We start from the raw sequence: 22,960 nt of genomic DNA, 5'->3' as shown, positions 1-22,960 counted from the left end.
TAGACAGTGTCCAGTGGGGTTTCGAACCTGGGACCCTGGCGCTGTGAAGTCACAGTGTTAGCAACTTTTGCTGCCGTGCTGCCCAAGGGTTGAAGAGCCTGTTTCTGTGCTGTATTGTTCTTTGTTCTTTCCCCATGTCTGCGTGAGTTTCCTCTGGGTGCTCCGGTTTCCCCCACAAGTCCTGAAAGATGAGCTTGATAGGTGAATTGGACATTCTGAATTCTCTCTCAGTGTATCTGAGCAGGCGACAAGGGAATTTTCACAGTAACTTCATTTGCAGTGTGATGCACGATCAATGACCACTAAAGCAAGGTTGGAGTCCAACTGAAGGCTTTAATAAGTTAGATATTTCCCCCAGCAGCTCAGGTACAGAATGAGGGCTGCTGGGGCGGCACGGGTTCTTATACCCCACCTATCAGGGCAGAGCTATTATACACTCTCGCCAAGAGAAAGCATACAGTTTCCACCAATGGTGCTTTAGCCTCTCAGGTACCGTAATACCTATAATACCACATTCACCCCCTGTTTAAAAAAAAGTCCGGCGGGGGGGGGGTGGCCAGAAACTACAAAACATAACATGGTATAATTAGTTATGGAGGTACCGTAATACCTCCGTACAGTGTTTAGTAACTATATACAAGTCTGGTAGCTATGTATATTTGATGGTTTATATTTACAGATTACAGTTAAAATGAAGCAATCAGTCGATCGAGGGCCCTGGTCATTCTCTGTGATCGTCGGTGGTGACTCCAGTGGAGGCTCGGGCGTCTGTGACTCCGGGAGCGTGGCTTCGATCTCCATGGCAGCTTTGTCACCCCTAGACGGCGCTGGTGGGGAAAACGGCTGACCTGGGAAGGGAGCACCTGCGGGGGGTGTCGGTGGGTGGGGGGCCTAGACGGGGGCGGCGGAAGGACCGATCCTCCTGTAAGGTGCTGCAGTGGAGGGGAGGGTGGGACTGGTGGCTGGAATGTGCGTGGAGTTCTGGCGGGCGCCAGGTCCCGTAGGGAGACCGTATCTTGTCGGCCGTCGGCGTACGCCACGTAGGCGTACTGGGGGTTAGCATGGAGCAGATGGACCCCCTTGACCAACGGGTCCGACTTGTGCGCCCGCACGTGTTTTCGGAGCAGGATGAGTCCGGGTGCTGCCAGCTAGGTCGGGAGCAAGGTCCCAGAGGAGGACTTCCTAGGGAAGACAAGGAGACGTTCGTGAGGTATCTGATTGGTGGTCGTACAAAGTAGTGACCTGATGGAGTGGAGGGCATCCGGGAGGACTTCTTGCCAGCGGGAGACTGGGAGGTTCCTGGACCGTAGGGCCAGTAGGACAGTCTTCCAGACCATTCCGTTCTCCCTCTCTACCTGTTCGTTACCCTGGGGGTTGTAACTGGTCGTCCTGCTCGAGGCGATGCCCTTGCTGAGCAGGAATTGACGCAGTTCGTCACTCATAAAGGAGAACCCCCTATCACTGTGTATGTAAGCAGGGAACCCGAACAGTGCAAAGATGTTATGGAGGGCCTTGATGACGGTGGTTGCGGTCATGTCGGGGCAGGGGATGGCGAATGGGAACCGGGAGTACCCGTCAATCACGTTCAGGAAGTACGTGTTGCGGTCGGTGGAGGGGAGGGGGCCTTTGAAGTCCATGCTGAGGTGTTCAAAGGGATGGGAAGCCTTTATCAGGTGCGCTCTCTCTGGTCGGTAGAATTGCGGTTTGCACTCCCCGCAGATTTGGTAGTCCCTGGTGGCTGTCCTGACCTCCTCGATGGAGGAGGGCAGGATGCGGGTCTTGACAAAATGGAAAAAGCGAGTGACCCCCGGGTGGCAGAGGTCCTCGTGGAGGGCTTGGAGGCAGTCCACTTGTGCGGTGGCACATGTGCCACGGGACAGGGCGTCAGGAGGCGCGTTTAGCTTCCTGGGACGATACAAGATCTCGTAGTTGTAGGTGGAGAGTTCGATCCTCCACCGCAAGATCTTGTAGTTTTTTATCTTGCCCTGCTGTGCATTATTGAACATGAATGCAACCGACCGTTCGTCAGTGAGGAGAGTGAATCTCCTGTCAGCCAGGTAATGCCTCCAAAGTCACACAGCTTCTACTATGGCCTGGGCCTCCATTTCGACTGAGGAGTGGCGAATTTCGGAAGCATGGAGGGTCCGGGAGAAGAAGGCCATGGGTCTGCCCGCATGGTTCATGGTGGCCGCCAGAGCTACGTCGGACGCATCGCTCTCGACCTGGAAGGGGAGGGACTCGTCGATGGCGTGAATCGTGGCCTTTGCAATGTCTGCTTTGATGCGGCTGAAGGCCTGGCGGGCCTCTATCGACAGGGGAAAAGCTGTGGATTGGATCAGAGGACTTGCCTTGTCCGCATAGTTGGGGACCCACTGGGCGTAGTAGCTAAAAAACCCGAGGCAGTGTTTCAGGGCCTTGGAGCAGTGAGGGAGGGGGAACTCCATAAGGGGGCGCATGCGTTCAGGGTCGGGGCCTATATCTCCATTTCGCACTACGTAGCCGAGAATGGCTAGACGGTCGGTGCTAAACATGCATTTATCCTTATTGTATGATAGGTTAAGGATTTTAGCGATCTGGAGAAATTTTCGGAGGTTGGTGTCGTGGTCCTGCTGGTTGTGGCCGCAGATGGTGACATTAACGAGATACGGGAATGTTGCCCGTAAACCGTACTGGTCAACCATTCGGTCCATCTCACGCTGGAAGACCGAGACCCCGTTGGTGACACCAAAGGGAACCCTTAAAAAGTGATAGAGCCGCCCGTCTGCCTCGAAGGCAGTGTATTTGTGGTCACTAGTGCGGATTGGGAGCTGGTGGTAGGCGGTCTTGAGATCCACCGTGGGGAAGACCTTATAATGCGCGATCCTATTTACCAGGTCGGATATGCGGGGGAGACGGTACGCGTCCAGCTGCGTAAACCTGTTGATGGTCTGACTGTAGTCGATGACCATCCTATGCTTCTCCCCGGTCTTTACCACCACTACTTGAGCTCTCCAGGGGCTGTTACTGGCTTCAATGACCCCTTCCCTCAGTAGCCTTTGGACCTCTGACCTAATAAAGATCCGGTCCTGGGTACTGTAGCATCTGCTCTTGGTGGCGACGGGTTTGCAATCCGGGGTGAGGTTCGCAAACAGGGAAGGCGGGTCGACCTTAAGGGTCGCGAGGCCGCAGACAGTAAGGGGGGGTATAGGGCCGCCGAATTGGAAGGTCAGTCTTTGAAGGTTACACTGGAAGTCTAAACCCAGGAGTGTAGCCACGTAGAGGTGGGGAAGGACGTAGAGATGGACATTTTTGAACTCCCTTCCCTGGACTGTGAAGTTTGCTACACAAAACCCCTTTATCTCCACTGAGTGTGAACCAGAGGCCAGTGAGATTTGTTGATTAACAGGGTGGATGAGGAGGGAACAGCGCCTTACCGTGTCGGGGTGTATGAAGCTCTCCGTGCTCCCAGAGTCGAATAGGCAGGACGTCTCATGCCCGTTGATGAAAACGGTCGTCGTAGCTTTTGAGATTGTTTGAGGTCGAGACTGATCCAGAGTCACCAAAGCCAATCGCAGTAGTTGAGAGTTCTGTTCGGGCAGTGTGTGGTCGGCAGAGCTGGGGTCCTGGGGGTTCATCCAAGATGGCGTCTCCCATTGGGCGCACATGGCCGGGGGTGCACAAAATGGCGGCGCCCATCCCTCCAACGTGGCATCCGCGGAACAAGATGGTGGCGCCTGGGGTCCGCACGTGGCCCTGGGATATGGTGGTGGCGGCGACCGCTGGCCGCACGGGGCCCGTGGAGAAGTTTGTGGTTGCGGTCCGCATTTGCCGCTGGAGACCGCGGCCGCCGCTCGGGCCTGACATACCCCCACGAAATGGCCCTTTTTGCCGCATCCCTTGCAGGTGGATGCGCGGGCCGGGCAGCGCAGGCGGGGGTGCTTTGCCTGCCCACAGAAATAGCAGCGGGACCCCTCGGGGTTGCCAGGCCGCCTTGCAGCGCAGGCCTGTGGGGGAATGGGGGAAATCTCGGGGTCGGCCGCGGCAGGGTTCCACGCTGCCCAGGGGGCTGCCGCGCGGTCGGGAACGTAGGCGCGGGCATTCCTGGAGGCCACGTCCAGGGAGCCTGCAAGGGCCCATGCCTCCCTGAGACCCAGGGTGTCCTTCTCTAACAGGCGCTGGCGGATATGTGACGAAAGCATACCTGCCACGAAAGCACCCGGACTAAGAGTTCCGTGTGTTCGCTCGCCGAAACTTGCGGGCAGCCGCAGCTTCTTCCCAGCACCAGGAGTGCGCGGTGGAATTCCTCCCGTGCTTCCCTAGGGGTTTGTCGCCTTGCTGCAAGCAGGTGCTGGGCGTGGACCTGGTTTACCGGGCATATATAGTGTCCTTTTAGCAGCTCGATTGCTGCATCGAAGTCTTCCGCTTCCTCGATGAGGGTGTAAATCTCCGGGCACACCCTTGAGTGCAAGACGTGCAGTTTCTGCTCTCCCGTGGGTGCATTTTCGGCCGTCTCGAGATACCCTTGAAAGCACGTCAGCCAGTGATTAAAGATTGCCGCTGTGTTCGCCGTGTGGGGGCTAAGTTGCAGACACTCCGGCTTGATTCGGAGCTCCATCCTTCTTAAAATTCTAGCTTATTAAATTGATGCACGATCAATGACCACTAAAGCGAGGTTGTAGTCCAACTGAAGGCTTTAATAAGCTAGATGTTTCCCCCAGCAGCTCAGGTACAGAATGAGGGCTGCTGGGGCGGCATGGGTTTTTATACCCCGCCTATCAGAGCGGAGCTATTATACACTCTAGCCAATAGAAAGCATACAGTTTCCACCAATGGTGCTTTAGCTTCTCAGGTACTGTAATACCTATAATACCACACAGTGTTAATGTAAGCCTACTTGTGACACTAATAAAGATTATTAGATTATTATAAATGAAGTGACAGCAGTTTTGCCTTGGGTAACATTGCTGTATTTGTTAAGAGTTAGAAATCTTTAAGGGAGTATTGCCAAGATGCTGTGTGCTTGTATGTTCTGACTAAGTGGGTTTTCTTGAGGGGGCTGTTTTGTAAGATTTTTTTTTTTAATAAACATTTTATTGAGGTATTTCTTTGGCATTGTAACAGCAACAAAATCAACAATATACATAACAAGGAAAATATTAACATAGTGCAAATGCTGCCTCCCTCTCCCACAGGTCCCACCATAATCTATGCCAGCCTAAAACCCCCCCCCCCCCCCCCCCCCCCCCGCCCGTCTTCTGCTGACGATTAATTCTCTGCGAAGAAGTCGACGAATGGTTGCCACCTCCGGGCGAACCCTAACAGAGACCTTCTCAAGGCGAACTTAATTTTCTCCAGGCAGAGGAAGCCAGCCATGTCCGATAGCCAGGTCTCTGATTTCGGGGGCTTCGAGTCCCTCCATGCTCGTAATATCTGCCTCCGGGCTACCAGGGAAGCAAAGGCCAGAACATCTACCTCTTTCTCCTCCTGGATTCCCGGATCCTGCGACACCCCGAAAATCGCCACCTCTGCACTCATTGTGACCCTCATATTCAATACTTTGGACATGGCGTCGGCAAACCCCGGCCAAAACGGTTCACATGTGGACATAGTTCGCTGGCCCCACCCCCGCACACTTCGCACACCTGTCCTTCACCCCAAAGAATCTGCTCAACCAGGCCACTGTCATGTGAGCCCGGTGAACGACCTTAAATTGGATCAGGCTGAGCCTGGCACATGTTGCGGTCGTGTTGACCCTACCCAATGCGCCCAAAGGCCCTCCTCTATCTCTCCCCCCAGCTCCTCCTCCCACTTTTGCTTCAGCTCCTCAGTCTGCGTCTCCTCCGAATCCATAAGCTCTTTATATATGTCCGAGACACTCCCCTCTCCTATCCATCCTCTAGAAACCACCCTAACCTGAATTCCCCCTGCGGCAGGAGTGGGAAGGTTGGTTCCTGCCTCCGCAGAAAGTCCCACACCTGCAGATATCGTTGTAAGATTATTTTAACTGTGTAACTTTATTCTTGTGTGCTTAAATTTTATTTTCTACTTGTTAATAAATATTTAACTTTTTTCAATTCCCTAAAGTATTTCTGGACCTCTGTGCTCTTGTGATCAGTAGTTTTTTCCCTCATTTTCAGAATCCAAAAAGAGGATCAGTAAGACAAGTTTCCCTCTGGGATTTGGCTTGCTGAGCAAATAACATCAGTTGTGGCCCTTACAGACATGAATTTCTTCCTTGGTAAAGGCATGAGCAAAATTCTCATTCAACACCTCAGCACTGCTCGCTGCCTCCTTTTTTGACCCCATTCAGCCCCATCCCTCCTACTACTACCCTTTTACTATTTGCATGCTTATGGAAAACTTTGAAATTACCTAAGCTGCCAGTTTCTTCCCATACACTATATTTGTCTATCTTATTTCCTTTTTCACTTCTCTCAGCCTTGCTCATTTCCTCATGATGGCATGGTTAAAATGTGTAGAAGAGAGCTGGGTCGGTAAATAGTTTCATCACAATGTGTTTCTTGGAATGTGCATTACCTTGCAAGGCTTGTTTAGCTCAGTGGGCTCGACAGCTGGTTTGTGATACAAAACAAGTCCAGCAGCGCAGGTTCAATTCCCGTACCAGCTGAGAATTCTGAATTCTCCCTTTGTATACCTGAACAGGTGCCGGAATGTGGCAACCAGGGGATTTTCACAGTAACTTCATTGCAGTGTTAATATAAGCCTACTTGTGACAATAAGTCAATTATTAAATTTACAATTTACCTCATATGCAAGTAATTTTCCATTACTTGCTGGCACTCTTCTTTAGTTTTTCTCAAAGAACGTTTGTGGTAGAATGGTGACGGTTTGTTTGTCCCCTCTGTCAGCTCTTTGAATAGTCCCAGCCAGCTGAGGTGTTCAACACTCTGTAAACATTTAACACGTTTTAATAGGGATGAAACAGAAGGCTGACATCTGCGAGCGAACAATGCGAGCAGCTCATCACACTTACACTTACCCAGAGGCTTACTCTGGGCTTTTGAAATGGAGGAAGTCATGAAGAGAAAACTATTTCCACATGGAGCCCTCTCCGGTCATTCAGGAACCTCTGTGAACAGGGCAAGTCTCCTGAACCAATGAGACTGGAGAATTATTTTTTAATATAAATTTAGAGTACCTGATACATTTTTCCAATTAAGGGGCAATTTAGCATGGCCAATCCACCTTTTTGGGTTGTGGGGGCGAAGTCCAAGCAAACACGAGGGGAATGTGCAAACCCCGGACAGTGACCCAGAGCCAAGATCGAATCTGGGACCTCGGCGCCGTGAGAGACTGGGGGATTCTTAATGAGGTGTGCAGCATGCGTGAATAGTTCATTTGATGTCAAATCACATACAGAAGATAATATAAAGAGATGGGAGAGATTTAAAAAAAGGGAGAAAGAAAAAGTTTTTAAAAATATATATATATTTTTTTTAAATCTCCAGCAATGATTAAATTCTGACGAAATGAGTCTCCACACATGAAAAACTTAATTTTCAATGTTCAAGAGGCTGTTTGGACTTAAATAAGACTCGCACCATTAAACATGTGTTTAAACTGTTAGAGACAAGCCTGTGATGTGATGAAGTTACTCGCTATCTGTAATATAATTACTATAGCTTTATGCCTTTCATCTGTGACATTGGTGAGTCTCTCAGTGAGATATGAGGTATAGTGAAGCTTCTAGTGGAGCTGGGCAACTCAGATAGCATATCCTGATTTTGCATTGAACCGCACATTTGTGATCACTAGAAATTGGTGTCTCATCTACTTTTTAATAGTGACTTATTCTGATCACCAAATGGACAGCCTAGCGCCTCAGGAGAGGACTGAGGATGAGGGGGCAGGCCCATTGCTGGAGGGTGGGGTGCTTGGGAGGGGTACGGAGGGGGCCTGATATCACCAGGGACGAGGAAGGAGGCCTGAGGATCAGGAGAGCTGCGCTGTGGGTTTGGCTGAATATTGAGAATGCTGGCATGGAGTGAGCCAAAAGACCCACGTTCAGGAGGAGTGAAGGCTGGAGATCAGAACTGGGGGGTTCCAAAGGCCTCCATGAAAGGGGCTGCAGGGAGGGCAGCTACTCCTCATGGCCCATCAGGAGCACTGGAAGGGCCACTTGCCATGGGAGCTGCCAGCAGCTCGCACCTACATTTCCCAACAGACAAGGAATCCATGCAGCACCAGTTAACACCAAATCGTACTCCCCCAATCGCACTGTAGGAGCGTGATTTAAATATATGACTAAGCATCGGATCTGTCCATTGCAGGATTTCTGAGCACCCTGATACCTGCTGCCATTGGCATATGCCCGTCGCAGCTGAGAATTCTGAATTCTCCCTCTGTGTACCCGGACAGGCGCCGGAATGTGGCGACTACGGGCTTTTCACAGTAACTTCATTGCAGTGTTAATGTAAGCCTACTTGTGACACTAATAAAGATTATTATTATTCGAAAAAAACAGCATAACCTCCAGAGTAAACATTAAAAGTTTTCTCCTCAAACTTTGTGCGTAATTCAGTTAAGATATTTGCCACAATGTAGACCCATGGAAAACGCTCAATAAAAACACACAAATGCTCAACATGCGGACATTAATTCTGAATAAAATTGTGTTATCTTACTTCTAGTTTGTCCCGAAATGATTCAACCCGATTTCTCATCTCATACATGACGGATGGCATGTCTGCAGAATCAACCAGAATTTTCTTCTCTAGTGCCTGGAGCCTAGGGACAATAATTGGTGTAGCTTTAAATATTGTTGCCTCTGTTGCTCGCGGTGACATTTCCTTCAGACAGATTCTCAGGCTGGTCTGCAATCACAGCCCCAGCAAAGGAATAGCGATGCACCAGTAGCGGAACAGCCTCCTTCCCATCAATGATATTACCACAGAAGATTTAAAGGTAGGTTGACTTTGCTGTGCAAGTTTTAAGTTTTCTTTGAATACACTTGCAATTCTAATCAAAAATAAGGAAGATGCTGGAAATCTGAAATAAAAACATAATGCTGGAAATACTTGGTTGGTCAGGCAACAGCTACAAAGAGAGAAACAGGGTTAATGTTTCAGGTCACTACTGAAGAAAGGTCTTTGACCTGAAACATTAATTCTGTTTCTCTCCTCACTGACAGACCAGCTGAGCATTTCCAGTGCTCTCCGTTTTTATTACACATATGATTTGGATTTAATTATCCACTTTGATATCAAAAACGAGAAGGCAGACGATGAGCTGACTGGCCATAAATTAGGAGAGGGGAATTTGTAACAAGACCTGGATGTCCTCGTACACCATTCGCTGAAGGTAAGCATGCAGGTCCAGCAGGCGGTGAAGAAGACAAATGGTGTGTTGGCCTTCATAGCGAGAGGATTAGAGTACAGGAGCAGGGATGTCTTGCTGTAATCAAGACTTCTCTTGGTGAGGCCACATCTGGAATATTGTGTGCAGTTTTGGTCTCCTTATCTGAGGAAGGATGTTCTTAACTTAGAGGGCATGCAGCGAAGGTTTACTAGACTGATACCTGGGATGGCGGACCGACGCATGAGGAGGGATTGAGTCGGTTAGGAATATATTCGCTGGAGTTCAGAAGAATGAGGGGGGATCTCATCGGGGGTGACCATTTGCGACAGAGATGAGGAGAAATTTCTTCACACAGAGAGTGGTGAGCCTGTGGAATTCATTACCACAGCATGTAGTTGAGGGCAAAATATTGAATGCTTTCAAGACGGAGTTAGATATAGCACTTGGGGCGAAGGGGATCAAAGGATATGGGGGGAAAGTGGGATTAGGCTATTGAGTTGGATGATCAGCCATGATCATAATGAATGGCGGAGCAGGCTCGAAGGGCCGAATGGCCTCCTCCTGCTCCTATTTTCTATGTTTCTAGATTTTGTGTGGCTTTTTCCTTTTATAATTTTCCAGTCCCTGTTTTCCATCGCAAGGTTTTGTCAAAATTATTGTAGTATTTTAACAGAAGGAAAGGAATGCGGGCAGCATATTGAAAAGGAAAGATAGCAGCTGAATGTTTCAAAAGAAATTTTTGATGGACAAACCTTTTCTCCATGGCCGATAGATCAAATCCCAATGCTGCTGCCAGTTCAGAACCTGTAAGCAGAGGGTAATATTCATTTACTGACATGTTGCCAACCCGTAATAGTTCTATTAGAAAATTTCCACTGAGAGAGACGAGTAGTTTCTCCTGATCTCTTAGGAACAGAGGAAGATATGAAAAGGAGAAGGGGGCCACGTGGCTCCTCCAGCCTCTTCCATCATTCGATGAGATCGTGGCTCAACTGTGACCTGTCTCCATGTAAAGTGGTGTTTCCTAATTTCATTCCTGAAAGGACTGGCTCTAATTTTCAGAGAATGCCCCCTCATCTTAGACTCCCCAATCAGCAGAAATAAGCTGCACGATGGCACAGTGATCAGCACTGCTGCCTCACTGTGCCAGGGAGCCAGATTTGATTCCGGCCTTGGGTGACTGTCTGTGTGGAGTCTGCATGTTCTCCCCATGTCTGCGTAGGTTTCCTCCGGGTGCTCCAGTGTCCTCCCACATCCAAAGATGTGCAGGTTAGGTGGATTGGCCATGCTAAAATTGCCCCGAGTGTCCAAAGATGTGCAAATCAATCTGTGCCATTGCAAGGATGGGCTGGAGGAGTGGGCCTAGTTAAGGTGCACTGTCGTGGGGTTGGAGCAGACTCAGGGGCTGAATGGCATCCTTCTACACTGTAGGGATTCTATGATACTCTTAATATCTTGACTTCCGGTTGCAGCTATGCGGAGCTAAGTCGCACGTTCGGCAGCTCCCGCTAAAAACTGACTTTTGGGCTCTTTTTAGGCCCCGTAACGGTGCCTGTTCGACGTTTCCCGGTGTGGCAAGGGGACAGCAACATTCCCCCGATAGTGTATAGATTGGACCAGGAGTGGGGCGATTTAAAAAGTGGCATTGAAGCAAAGAAAGGTGCGAGGGAGGAGGACCAAGCTGGCGGCGGGCGGAAACCAGGCAGCATGGAGGCAAGAGCAGCAGGAGCTTCTCCAGCGCTGTTTTAAGGAACGGAAAGCAGAGCTGCTGGAGCCGATGAAGGCTTCAATCGATAAGCTGCTGGAGACCCAGACGCCCAAGGGGCGGCGATCCGGGAGGTCCGGCAGAAGGTCTCGGAGAACGAGGATGAGATCCTGGGCCTGGCGGTGAAGGTGGAGGCGCAAGAGGCGCTCCACAAGAAATGGCAGGCGAGGTTCGAGGAGATGGAGAACCGGTCGAGGCGGAAGAACCTGCGGATCCTGGGACCCCGGAGGGGGAGGGATCGGATGTGGGGGCCTACGTGGTCACCATGCTGAATTCGCTGATGGGAGCGGGGGCCTTTCAGGGGCCCTTGGAGCTGGAGGGGGCCCACCGAGTGCTGGCGAGGAGGCCCAAGCCCAGTGAGCCGCCGCAGGCGATGCTGATGCGGTTCCACCGGTTTGCTGATCGGGAGTGTGTATTAAGGTGGGCCAAGAAGGAGCGGAGCAGCAGGTGGGAGAACACGGAGGTTCAGATCTACCAGGATTGGAGCGCGGAGGTGGTGAAGAAGAGGGCCGGTTATAACCGGGCAAAGGCAGTGCTGCACAGAAAGGGGGTAAAGTTCGGTATGCTGCAGCCGGCGCGTCTGTGGGTCACCTATAAGGATCGACACCATTATTTCGAGTCCCAGGAGGAGGCGTGGGCCTTTGTTCAGGCCGAAAAACTGGACTCGGACTAAGGGTCGGGGACGAGGGGTCGCGGTGGAGGGATGGTTGGGGATTGCTGTGTTGTGTTTCGAGGGGGGGGTTCTTTGTTTTATGGGGGTTGATTGGGCATTGTTTTGATTAGGTCCGCCGGGTGGGCTCGTGGTTGGGGGGGGTTAGTGATGCGACCATCAATTCACGGAGACACATGTTGTGAAGTAAACCATGGTTTTAATCAGCTTACAACTGAGCCTGCCTGTGACCGGTACAACAATGAATGTGGCCCCGCAGGTTAGCTGCCTTTATACTTCCTGTAAGGGGTGGAGCCATGGGCGAGCCCGTACATGCCCCGACATATCCCCCTGTGGCTGAAGCCGTACAATGGCCCATGAATGGAGCCCACAGGGTTAAACACATAACGTAACACGATACAGCAGTAACATGATATCACAGTGCACTGGTGAATTAACACTAGTTCCATTCACCACATTCACCCCCTGTTTAAAAAATGAAGTCCGGCGGTTGTGACGGGTTTACAGATTCAGTCGGTCTGGTGCCCGGATTGTACGTTGCGACCACCGAAGCACTGGTGTTGCAGCCGGTCCGGGTGGCTGTGGAGCTGCGCCCGGAGCAGGCACAGGCGTGGACTCCTGGAGCGGCTCTTCCGGAGCTTCATTCCTGTGGACTGGTGCGGCGGGTGGGAGGGAGCGCGAGAACCATATCGGGGTAGGGGCGCTGAACATGGGAGGTTGAATAAGGGTAGGGGCGCTGAACATGGGAGGATGGACGGGACCTAGTGTGGGGGATGCAGTAGTGGTCGTGGTGTCGGAGTCTGCGGGCGCCAGGTCCCGGAGGGAGACGATATCCTGCCGGCCATCGGGGTGGCTGATATACGCATAGTGTGGGTTGGAGTACCAGGGGGTCGGTCTTATGGCTCCGAACATGTTTTCGGAGGAGGACTGGACCCAGTGTCATCAGCCAGGGCGGAAGCGAGGCCCCTGAGGTAGCTCCACTAGGGAAAACAAACAAGCGGTCATGAGGGGTCTGGTTTGTGGCCGTGCAAAGGAGGGACGTAATAGAGTGGAGCGTATCAGGGAGGCCCTCCTGCCAGTGAGAAACCGGGAGATTCCTGGACCGTAGGGTCAGTAGGACGGTCTTCCAGACCGTCGCATTCTCCCTCTCCACCTGCCCATTTCCCCTGGGGTTATAGCTGGTAGTCCTGCTCGAGGCGATGCCCTTACTGAGCAGGTACTGATGCAGTTCGTCGCTCATGAACGACGAGCCCCTGTCGCTGTGGACATAGCTGGGGAAATCGAACAGGGTGAAGACACTATGCAGGGCTTTGATGACTGTGGGAGTGGTCATATCGGGGCAGGGAATGGCGAACGGAAAGCGGGAGAACCCGTCTATGATGTTCAGGAAGTACGAGTTGCGATTATTGGAGGGGAGGGGCCCTTTGAAATCGCTACTAAGGCGTTCAAAGGGCCGGGACGCCTTTACCAGGTGGGCCTTATCTGGTCGATAGAAGTGCGGTTTACATTCCGCAAAGATTTGGCAGTCTCTGGTTACAGCTTTGACCTCCTCGATGGAGTAGGGCAGGTTGCGGGCCTTGATGTAGTGGGCGAGCCGGGTGACCCCCGGGTGGCGGAGGTCATCGTGGATAGCACATAATCAGTCATCTTGCGCGCTGGCGCACGTGCCGCGGGGACAGGGCATCTGGGGGCTCGTTGAGCTTCCCAGGACGATATACTATGTCATAGTTAGAGGTGGAGAGTTCGATCGTCCACCTCAAGATCTTGTCATTCTTGATCTTGCCCCGCTGCGTATTGTCAAACATAAAGGCAACCGATCATTGGTCGGTGATGAGGGTAAACCTCCTACCAGCGAGGTAGTGACTCCAGTGCCGTACGGCTTCCACAATGGCTTGGGCTTCTTTTTCAACCGAGGAGTGTCGAATTTCAGAGGTGGTGAGGGTGCGGGAAAAGAACGCTACCGGTCTGCCTGCTTGGCTGAGAGTGGCGGCGAGAGCGACCTCTGAGACTTCGCTCTCCACCTGGAAGGGGGCGGACTCGTCCACCGTGCGCATTGCAGCTTTGGCGATGTCCGCCTTGATGCAGTTGAAGGCCTGGCGAGCCTCGGCTGCAAGTGGAAAAATGGTGGCCTTAAATAGTGGGCGGGCTTTATCCGCATACAGGGGGACCCACTGGGCGTAATAGGAGAAAAATCCAAGGCACCTCTTCAGGGCCTTGGGACAGTGAGGGAGAGGAAATTGGAGGAGGGGGCGCATACGGTCAGGGTCGGGCCCTAGGACCCCGTTTTCCACAACGTAGCCGAGGATGGCTAGCCTGGTTGTGTGGAAAACGCATTTCTCCTTGTTGTAGGTGAGGTTGAGCTTTTGGGCGGTTTGGAGAAATCGGTGGAGGTTGGCGTCGTGGTCCTGCTGATCATGGCCGCAGATGGTTACATTGTCCAAGTACAGGAACGTGGCCCGCAGCCCATACTGGTCCACCATTCGGTCCATTGCTCGTTGGAACACCAAGACCCCGTTTGTGACGCCAAAGGGGACCAGGAGGAAATGGAAAAGGCGGCCATCTGCCTCAAACGACGTGCAGTGGCGGTCATCCGGGCGGATTGGGAGCTGGTGATATGCAGACTTCAGATCTACCGTAGAGAACACGCGGTAGTGTGCGATCTTGTTTACCATGTCTGCAATCCGGGGAAGGGAGTACGCATCGAGTTGCGTAATCAACCGCCATCCGGAACTTTTCCCCGGTCTTGACGACCACCACCTGAGCTCTCCAGGGGCTATTGCTGGCCTCTATGACCCCCTCCCGCAAGAGGCGCTGGACCTCGGACCTAATGAACGTCCTGTCCTGCATGCTATACCGCCTGCTTCTGGTGGCTATTGGCTTACAATCGGCGGTGAGGTTCGCAAAGAGGGAGGGATGGTCGATTTTTAGGGTCGCGAGGCTGCATATGGTGAGCGGGGTCAGGGGCCCCCCGAATTTAAGAGTTAGGCTCCTGAGGTTGCACTGAAAATCGAGTCCTAAGAGGAGAGGAGCGCAGAGGGCTGGGAGCACATATAGTTTAAAATTAGCGTACTCAGCGTCCTGGATCGCTCGGGTATCAGTAGTGCACCCTCGGATTTGCACCGAGTGCGACCCAGAGGCGAGGGAGATAGTTTGTCGCGTCGGGAATATTGGGAGCGAACAACGTCTTACCATGTCCGGGTGAATGAAGCTCTCTGTGCTCCCGGAGTCGAAAAGGCAAGGTGTCTCGTACCCGTTTACCCGGACGGCCATCATGGAGCTCCGGAGGTGCTTCGGTCGCGACTGGTCCAGGGTGACCGCGCTGAGCTGGGGTAGCCGGCGGCGTGATCGGAGGTGCTGGGGCGGCCCCGCGATGGCTGCTGTCCATGTCGTTCGTACATCTCGGGCGGTGTAGCAGATGGCGGCCAAGATGGTGGCCCCCGTTGGTCAAGCGTGGCGGGCCGTGAGGATGATGGCATCCAAGATGGCGGCTCCCATGGATCGTACATGGCCGGCCGCGTGGGGGAGGACGGCCAAGATGGCGGCCCCCATGAGTCGCACGCTGCCACTTTGCGGGGTCTGCGGACCTGTGGGTCTGTGGATCAGGTCTGTGAGTTTGAGTTTTTAGACCTGGCCAGACAGACCTTGGCGAAGTGTCCTTTTCGCCCGCAGTTACTACAGTTCGCGTTGCGGGCCGGGCAGTGCTGACGGGGGTGTTGGGGCTGGCCGCGAAAATATCACGGCAGCCCCCCATGATGGGTGGGCGGCCGCACGGCTCAAGCCTGGGGTAGTCTCTGGTCGGGGGCCCACGAGGGGGTCGCGTGGTCGGCGAGGAACGCAGTGAGGCTCTGAAACGCGACCTCCAGAGAGGTAGCTAGTGTTACCGTGTCCTCCAGGTCCTTGGCCCCTTTTTCGAGCAGGCGCTGTCTTACATAGTTCGATCAGACCCCTGCCACGTAAACGTCTCAGATAGCAAGCTCCATATGCTGAGGGGCCGTAACTGGTAGATACAGTTGCGCGCGAGGGCTTTGAGGTCGTGTAGGTAGTCATCTAGCGACTCCCCGAGTCGCTGGCGGTGAGTGGTGAAGATGTGTCGCGTGTAGACCTCGTTCACGGGCCGTACATATATGCGTTCGAGTAGTGCGAGGGCCTCTGTATAGGACGCGGCGCCGTCGAACTGGACAGAAATACGATGGCTCACCCGTGCGTGGAGAAGACTCAGTTTCTGTTCGTCCGTGACGGATGGCGTAGACGACGTGGCGAGATAGGCCTTGAAGCATCGAAGCCAGTGCGAAAAAAATTCTCTCGCCTCCGCAGCCTGTGGATCGAGTTCCAGTCTATCAGGTTTGAGGGCTGATTCCATAGTAGTATTTTAAGCTGATTAAATTGATGCGACCATCAATTCACTGAAACACACGTTGAGAAGTAAACCGTGGTTTTAATCAGCTTACAACTGAGCCTGCCTGTGACCGGTACAACAATGAATGCGGCCCCGCAGGTCAGTTGCCTTTATACTTCCTGTAAGGGTTGGAGCCATGGGCGAGCCCGTACATGCCCCGACATATGCCCCTGTGGGTGAAGCCGTACAATGGCCCATAGGTGGAGCCCACAGGGTTAAACACATAACGTAACACGATACAGCAGTAACATGATATCACAGTGCACTGGTGAATTAACAGTAGTTCCATTCACCACAGGTAGGTAAATTGCTTGGGAGGTGGTTGGGGAGATGGGGCCCCGTGGGGGGGGGGGGGGGAGAGGCTTGAGTTGGGGGTAGTGGGACCGGGCCTGGAAAGGGAGCTGCGCCAGAGGAGGCGGGGCCGGACGAGTGGAAAACGCGGGCTTTTTCCCGCACTTAGGGTTGAAGGGGCGGGGCCAGAGCTGGGAAGTGCAGGCTTTTCTCCCTGCCCCCCCGCAGCTGGGTCCCCCCCTAGCTGCATTGCTTCCCCCATTGCACTCCCGTAAGTCAGCTGACTCCTTTTGACCCCGGCAACTCCCGCCGCTCCATCTGCGGGTGGAATGGATGAGAGGCTGCTGGTGGACAAGGGGGGGAGGGGAAGTTCCACACCTGGGGGGGGGGGGGGGGGGGGGGGGGGCGATGGGGCGGCGGGAGTGGCCGGGGTCAGCAGGAGTCAGCTGGCTTACGGGAGTGCAATGGGGGGAGCAATGCAGCTAAGGGGGGACCTAGCCGGGGGGGGGGGGGGGGGGGGGGGAGACCAGGTTGCTGCTGGAATGGCCAAAGGGGAGCTGGAGTTGGCAGAGGCGGTCGAGGCGGGGGTCTGCCGCGGTGGGGAATGGGTCGTGCGGGGGGCGCGGGTACGTGGCTGGCCGAGGAAGGGCTATGGCTAGTCGGCGGGGGAGGGGGGTGAGTAGCCCTCTGATCCGGCTGATAACCTGGAATGTAAGGGGACTGAATGGGCCGGTCAAGCGGGCCCAAGTGTTCATGCACCTGAAAGGCTGAAGGCGGATGTGGCCATGCTTCAGGAGACGCACCTGAGGGTGGCGGATCAGGTAAGGTTGAGAAAGGGGTGGGTTGGGCAGGTGTTTCATTCGGGTTTGGATGCAAAAAATCGGGGGGGGGGGGGGGCGATCTTGGTGGGGAAGAAAGTGTCGTTCGAGGCGTCGAGCATTGTGGCAGACAATGGCGGTAGGTATATGATGGTAAGTGGCAAGCTGAAGGGGGAGCGGGTGGTGTTAGTCAATGTATATGCCCCGAATTGGGATGATGCGGGGTTCATGCGGCGTATGCTGGGCCGGATTCAGGACCTGGAGACAGGGCGCCTGATAATGGGGGGGATTTCAACACGGTGCTGGACCCAGCATTGGATCGCTCTAGGTCTAGGACGGGCAGGAGGCCGGCGACAGCCAAGGTGCTGAGGGGGTTCAAGGACCAGATGGGAGGGGTGGATCCATGGAGGTTTGCGAGGCCGGGGGACAGGGAATTTTCATTCTTCTCCCATGTCCACAAGGCCTATTCCCGGATTGACTTTTTTGTCATGAGCAGGGCGCTGATTCCGAGGGTGGAAGATACGGAGTACTCGGCGATAGCCATTTCTGATCGTGCTCCGCACTGGGTGGACCTCGAGTTGGGGGAGGAGAGAGACCAGCGCCCACTGTGGCGTCTAGAGCGGGGTTGCTGGCGGATGAGGAGGTGAGCGGGTGGGTCCGGGGGTGTATAGAAAGGTACCTGGAGGCTAATGACAATGGAGAGGTGCAAGTAGGGGTGGTCTGGGAGGCGCTGAAGGCGGTGGTCAGAGGAGAGCTGATCTCCATTAGGGCACACAAGGAGAGGGGGGAGAGGAGAGAGAGGGAGAGGTTGGTGGGCGAGATGATGAGGGTGGTTAGGAGGTACGCGGAGGCCCCAGAGGAGGGATTGCTCAGGGAGCGGAGTAGCCTCCAGGCTGAGTTCGATTTGTTGACCACCAGGAAGGCGGAGGCGCAGTGGAGGAAGACGCAGGGGGCGGTATATGAATACGGAGAAAAGGCGAGCCGGATGCTGGCGCACCAGCTTCGGAAGCAAGAGGCAGCTAGGGAGATCAGGGGAGTTAGGGATGGAGGAGGGAGCACGGTGCGAAGTGCGGTGGGTATCAATGGGGTCTTCAGGGACTTCTACGAGGAACTGTACCGGTCTGAGCCCCCACTGGAGGAGGAAGGGATGGATCGCTTCCTGGACCGGCTGAGGTTTCCGAGAGTGGAGGAGGGGCAGGTGGCGGGGTTGGGGGCACCGGTTGGGTGGGAGGAGTTGGTCAAAGGGATAGGGAACATGCAGGCGGGGAAGGCACCGGGGCCGGATGAGTTCCCGGTTGAATTTTACAAGAAGTATTCGGACCTGCTGGGCCCACTGTCGGTAAGGACCTTCAACGAGACAAGGGAAGGGGGGGCTATGCCCCCGACGATGTCTGGAGCGCTGATTTCCCTGATCCTGAAGCGGGACAAGGATCCCCTACAGTGTGGGTCATATAGGCCGATCTCACTCCTAAATGTAGATGCAAAGTTGCTGGCAAAGATTTTGTCCATGAGGATAGAGGACTCAAATGTGAGGAAATGCATTTTGGAAGGTCTAATGCTGGTAGGGAATATACAGTAAATGGTAGAACCCTCAAGAGTATTGAAAGTCAGAGAGATCTAGGTGTACAGGTCCACAGGTCACTGAAAGGGGCAACACAGGTGGAGAAGGTAGTCAAGAAGGCATACGGCATGCTTGCCTTCATTGGCCGGGGCATTGAGTATAAGAATTGGCGAGTCATGTTGCAGCTGTATAGAACCTTAGTTAGGCCACACTTAGAGTGTAGTGTTCAATTCTGGTCGCCACACTACCAGAAGGATGTGGAGGCTTTAGAGAGGGTGCAGAAGAGATTTACCAGAATGTTGCCTGGTATGGGGGGCATTAGCTATGAAGAGCGGTTGAATAAAATCAGTTTGTTCTCACTGGAACGACGGAGGTTGAGGGGCGACCTGATAGAGGTCTACAAAATTATGAGGGGCATAGACAGAGTGGATAGTCAGAGGCTTTTCTCCAGGGTAGAGGGGTCAATTACTAGGGGGCATAGGTTTAAGGTGAGTGGGGCAAGGTTTAGAGGAGATGTGCGGGGCAGGTTTTTTTACACAGAGGGTAGTGGGTGCCTGGAACTCGCTGCCGGAGGAGGTGGTGGAAGCAGGGACGATAGTGACATTTAAGGGGCATCTTGACAAATACATGAATAGGATGGGAATAGAGGGATACGGACCCAGGAAGTGTAGAAGATTGTAGTTTAGTCTGGCAGCATGATCGGCACGGGCTTGGAGGGCCGAAGGGCCTGTTCCTGTGCTGTACATTTCTTTGTTCTTTGACTGTGTGCCGCAGGTCATACACGAGGATCAGACGGGTTTCGCGAAAGGGAGGCAGTTGAATACTAATGTATGGAGGCTCTTGAATGTTATAATGATGCCGGCGATGGAAGGGGAGGCGGAGATAGTGGCGGCGATGGATGCGGAGGCCTTTGATAGGGTGGAGTGGGGGTACCTGTGGGAGGTGTTGAAAAGGTTCGGGTTCAGGGAGGGGTTCGTCAGGTGAGTGAGGCTGCTATATGAGGCCCCGGTGGTGTGTGGCCACGAACAGAGGAGGTCAGAGTATTTCCGGTTACACTGGGGGCAGAGGCAGGGGTGCCCCCTGTCCCCCCTGCTCTTTGCGCTGGCAATTAAACCCCTGGCCATGGCGTTGAGGGAGTCGAGGAACTGGAGGGGGCTGGTGCAGGGTGGGGAGGAGCATCGGGTGTCGCTCTATGCAGATGATTTGCTGCTATATGTGGCGGACCCAGTGCGGGGAATGCTGGAGATGATGAGGATCCTTAGGGAGTTTGGAGATTTCTCCAGGTACAAGCTTAATATGGGGAAGAGCGCGTTGTTCATGGTGCACCCGGGGGACCAGGAGAGGGGGATTGGTGAGCTCCCGCTAAAAAGGGCGGAGAGGAGTTTCAGGTACCTGGTGGTCCAGGTGGCTAGGAGCTGGGGGCCCTACATAAGCTTAACTTCACGAGGCTGGTGGAGCAGATGGAGGAGGAGTTTAAGAGATGGGGCGTGCTGCCACTCTCCCTGGCGGGTAGGGTGCAGTCAGTTAAAATGACGGTGCGCCCAAAGTTTTTGTTCCTGTTCCAATGCCTCCCCATCCTGATCCCTAAAGGCCTTCTTCAGGCAGGTTAACAGGAGCGTTACGGGGTTTATGTGGGCGCTGAAGACCCCGAGGGTGAGAAGGGTGTTCCTGGAGCGGTGCGTGAATAGGGGGGGGCGGGGGGGGGGGGGGGGGGGTGGCGCTGCCTAACCTCTGTGGGTATTATTGGGCCGCCAACATGGCGATGGTGCATAAGTGGATGATGGAGGGGCTGAGGCGGCATGGAAGAGGCTGGAGATGGCGTCCTGTGTGGGCACGAGCCTGGAGGCACTGGTGACGGCGCCGCTGCCGCTTCCTCCAACGAGGTATACCACAAGCCCGGTAGTCGCGGCTACCCTCAAAATCTGGGGGCAATGGAGACATCACAGGGGGGAGATGGGGGCTTTGGTGTGGGCCCCGTTTTGGGGGAACCACCGGTTTGTCCCGGGGAGGATGGACGGAGGGTTCCTGAGCTGGCACAGGGTAGGTATTAGAAGGATGGAGGACCTGTTTGTGGACGGGAAGTTCGCGAGCCTGGGTGAGCTGGAGGAGAGGTTTGGGCTCCCCCCGGGGAGCACCTTCAGATATATGCAGGTAAGGGCGTTTGTTCGGCGGCAGGTGGTGGAGTTCCCACTGTTGCCGCCACGCGGGGTCCAGGACAGGGTGCTGTCGGGGGGGTGGGTTGGAGAGGGGAGGATCTCGGCAACGTATCAGGTGATGCAGGAGGAGGAGGAGGCCTCGGTGGAGGAGCTAAAGGGTAAGTGGGAGGAGGAGTTGGGTGAGGAGATTGACGAGGGGATGTGGGCGGATGCCCTGGGGAGGGTGTACTCTTCCTCCTCTTGCACGAGGCTCAGCCTCATACAATTTAAGGTGCTGCATAGGGCTCACATGACCGGGGCAAGGATAAACCTGTTCTTTGGGTGCGAGGACAGGTGTGTTAGGTGCTCAGGGAGCCCAGCAAATCACACCCACATGTTCTGGGTGTGCCCAGCGCTGGAGGACTTTTGGAAGGGCGTAGCGAGGACAGTGTCGAGGGTGGTAGGTTCCAGGGTCAAGCCGGGCTGGGGGCTCGCAATATTTGGGGTGGCAGAGGAGCCGGGAGTGCAGGAGGCGAAAGAGGCCGGTATTCTGGCCTTTGCGTCCCTGGTAGCCCGGCAAAGGATTCTTCAGTGGAAGGATGCGAGGCCCCCAAGCGTGGAATCCTAGATCAACGATATGGCAGGGTTTATTAAATTGGAGAGGGTGAAATTTGCCTTAAGGGGATCGGTACAAGGGTTCTTCAGGCGGTGGCAACCATTCCTCGACTTCCTGGCAGAACGTTAGAAGATGGTCAGCAGCAGCAACCCGGGGTGGGCGGGGGGGGGTGTATATTTGCCTCTGTGTTGATGAAGGCTGTTAATTTATTATTTATGTATATGGGGGGTGGGGGGGGGGGGTTGTTCTTTTCTTTCTATATTTTGTTGTTGATATTTTGTGAAAATATGAATAAAAAAATTTTTTTTTAAAAATATCTTGAAAACCTTGATCAAATCATATATTACAATACTTCCTCTGCAGATGATTCTAAGCACTGAAAACTTTTCTTTTGATGACTCGTATTTTTTGCTCAAGGCAAACTGTGGTTTATATGCAGCTGTCATTGCATTGGCATAGTATGAGGACAACGTAACTACTTCCAGTGAAGCAGGTTGGTGCTGCCAACCTTGCTGTTGCTGCTGTTACCCCACTGTACAGCGTCAATGACATGCCCAGCAACATTCCCACCTTTTCCAGTGTCACTGTATTGCTCCATGTGTAGCAATACAGTTACAGAGCAGAAACAGTAAAAAGGTCTATTAAAGTGAGTTTTTTGGCTATTTACATCACAGTAGCCAATTATATTTCAAATGAACCCAACACTTTTCCCCTATTATCTAGATTATTTCAGCACGCATTTATTTCTCTTTCAGTGAAGAAGTCCAAAGACGTGCAGGTTAGGTGGATTGGCCATGCTAAATTACCCGTAGTGTCCATAAGGGTTGGGAGGGGTTATTGGGTTGCGGGGATAAGGTGGAAGTGAGGGATTAATGTGGGTCGGTGCAGACTCGATGGGCCGAATGGCCTCCTTCTGCACTGTATGTATGTTCTATGTAAGTTTCTTGGATAGCTGCTCCAAATCTACTTATTACTCGTTTCCAATCATATCTCATACTGTCCATACTATGCCGTGTTGAGTTACACTACACCTCCATACTGCACTGTCCATACTGTGCCTTGTTGAGTTACCCTACACCGTCTGTACTGCACCATGCTGAGTTACTCTGCACTGTCCATACTTTTCACAATATACATTAATGATCTGGAGGAAGGAACTGAAGACACTGTTAAGTTTACAGATGATACAAAGATCTGTAGAGGGGCAGGTAGTACTGAGGAAGCAGGCGGGCTGAAGAAGCATTTGGACAGGCTAGGAGAGTGGGCAAAGAAGTGGCAGATGGAATGAAATGTGGAAAAGTGTGAGGTTATGCACTTTGGAAGGAGAAATGGAGGCATAGACTATATAGACTATTTTCTAAATGGGAAGATGCTTCGGAAATCAGAAGCACTATGGGATTTGGGAATCCTT

The 22,960-nt window shown here is 53.4% G+C and overlaps 1 protein-coding gene across 3 annotated transcripts in view; it reads right to left on the bottom strand.

Annotated features, from left to right (window-relative positions):
- The window catches only part of LOC140387488 (high affinity cGMP-specific 3',5'-cyclic phosphodiesterase 9A), a 206,250-nt gene that overhangs the window by 80,489 nt on the left and 102,801 nt on the right, over window positions 1–22,960 (bottom strand). For all 3 annotated transcript variants that reach the window (XM_072470641.1, XM_072470650.1, XM_072470660.1), the window contains 3 exons: window positions 10,050–10,101; window positions 8,625–8,727; window positions 6,745–6,887 (listed from right to left, as the gene is read on the bottom strand). In XM_072470641.1, the coding sequence (XP_072326742.1) occupies window positions 6,745–6,887; window positions 8,625–8,727; window positions 10,050–10,101 (298 nt within the window). The remainder of the gene's footprint in view (window positions 1–6,744; window positions 6,888–8,624; window positions 8,728–10,049; window positions 10,102–22,960) is intronic.

This window comes from Scyliorhinus torazame, chromosome 2 (genome assembly GCF_047496885.1).
Source record: "Scyliorhinus torazame isolate Kashiwa2021f chromosome 2, sScyTor2.1, whole genome shotgun sequence".
In the NCBI taxonomy this organism is placed as follows: Eukaryota; Metazoa; Chordata; class Chondrichthyes; order Carcharhiniformes; family Scyliorhinidae; genus Scyliorhinus; species Scyliorhinus torazame.
Note: the sequence above shows the minus strand (reverse complement) of the source record. Positions and strands in the feature narration are given on the sequence as shown.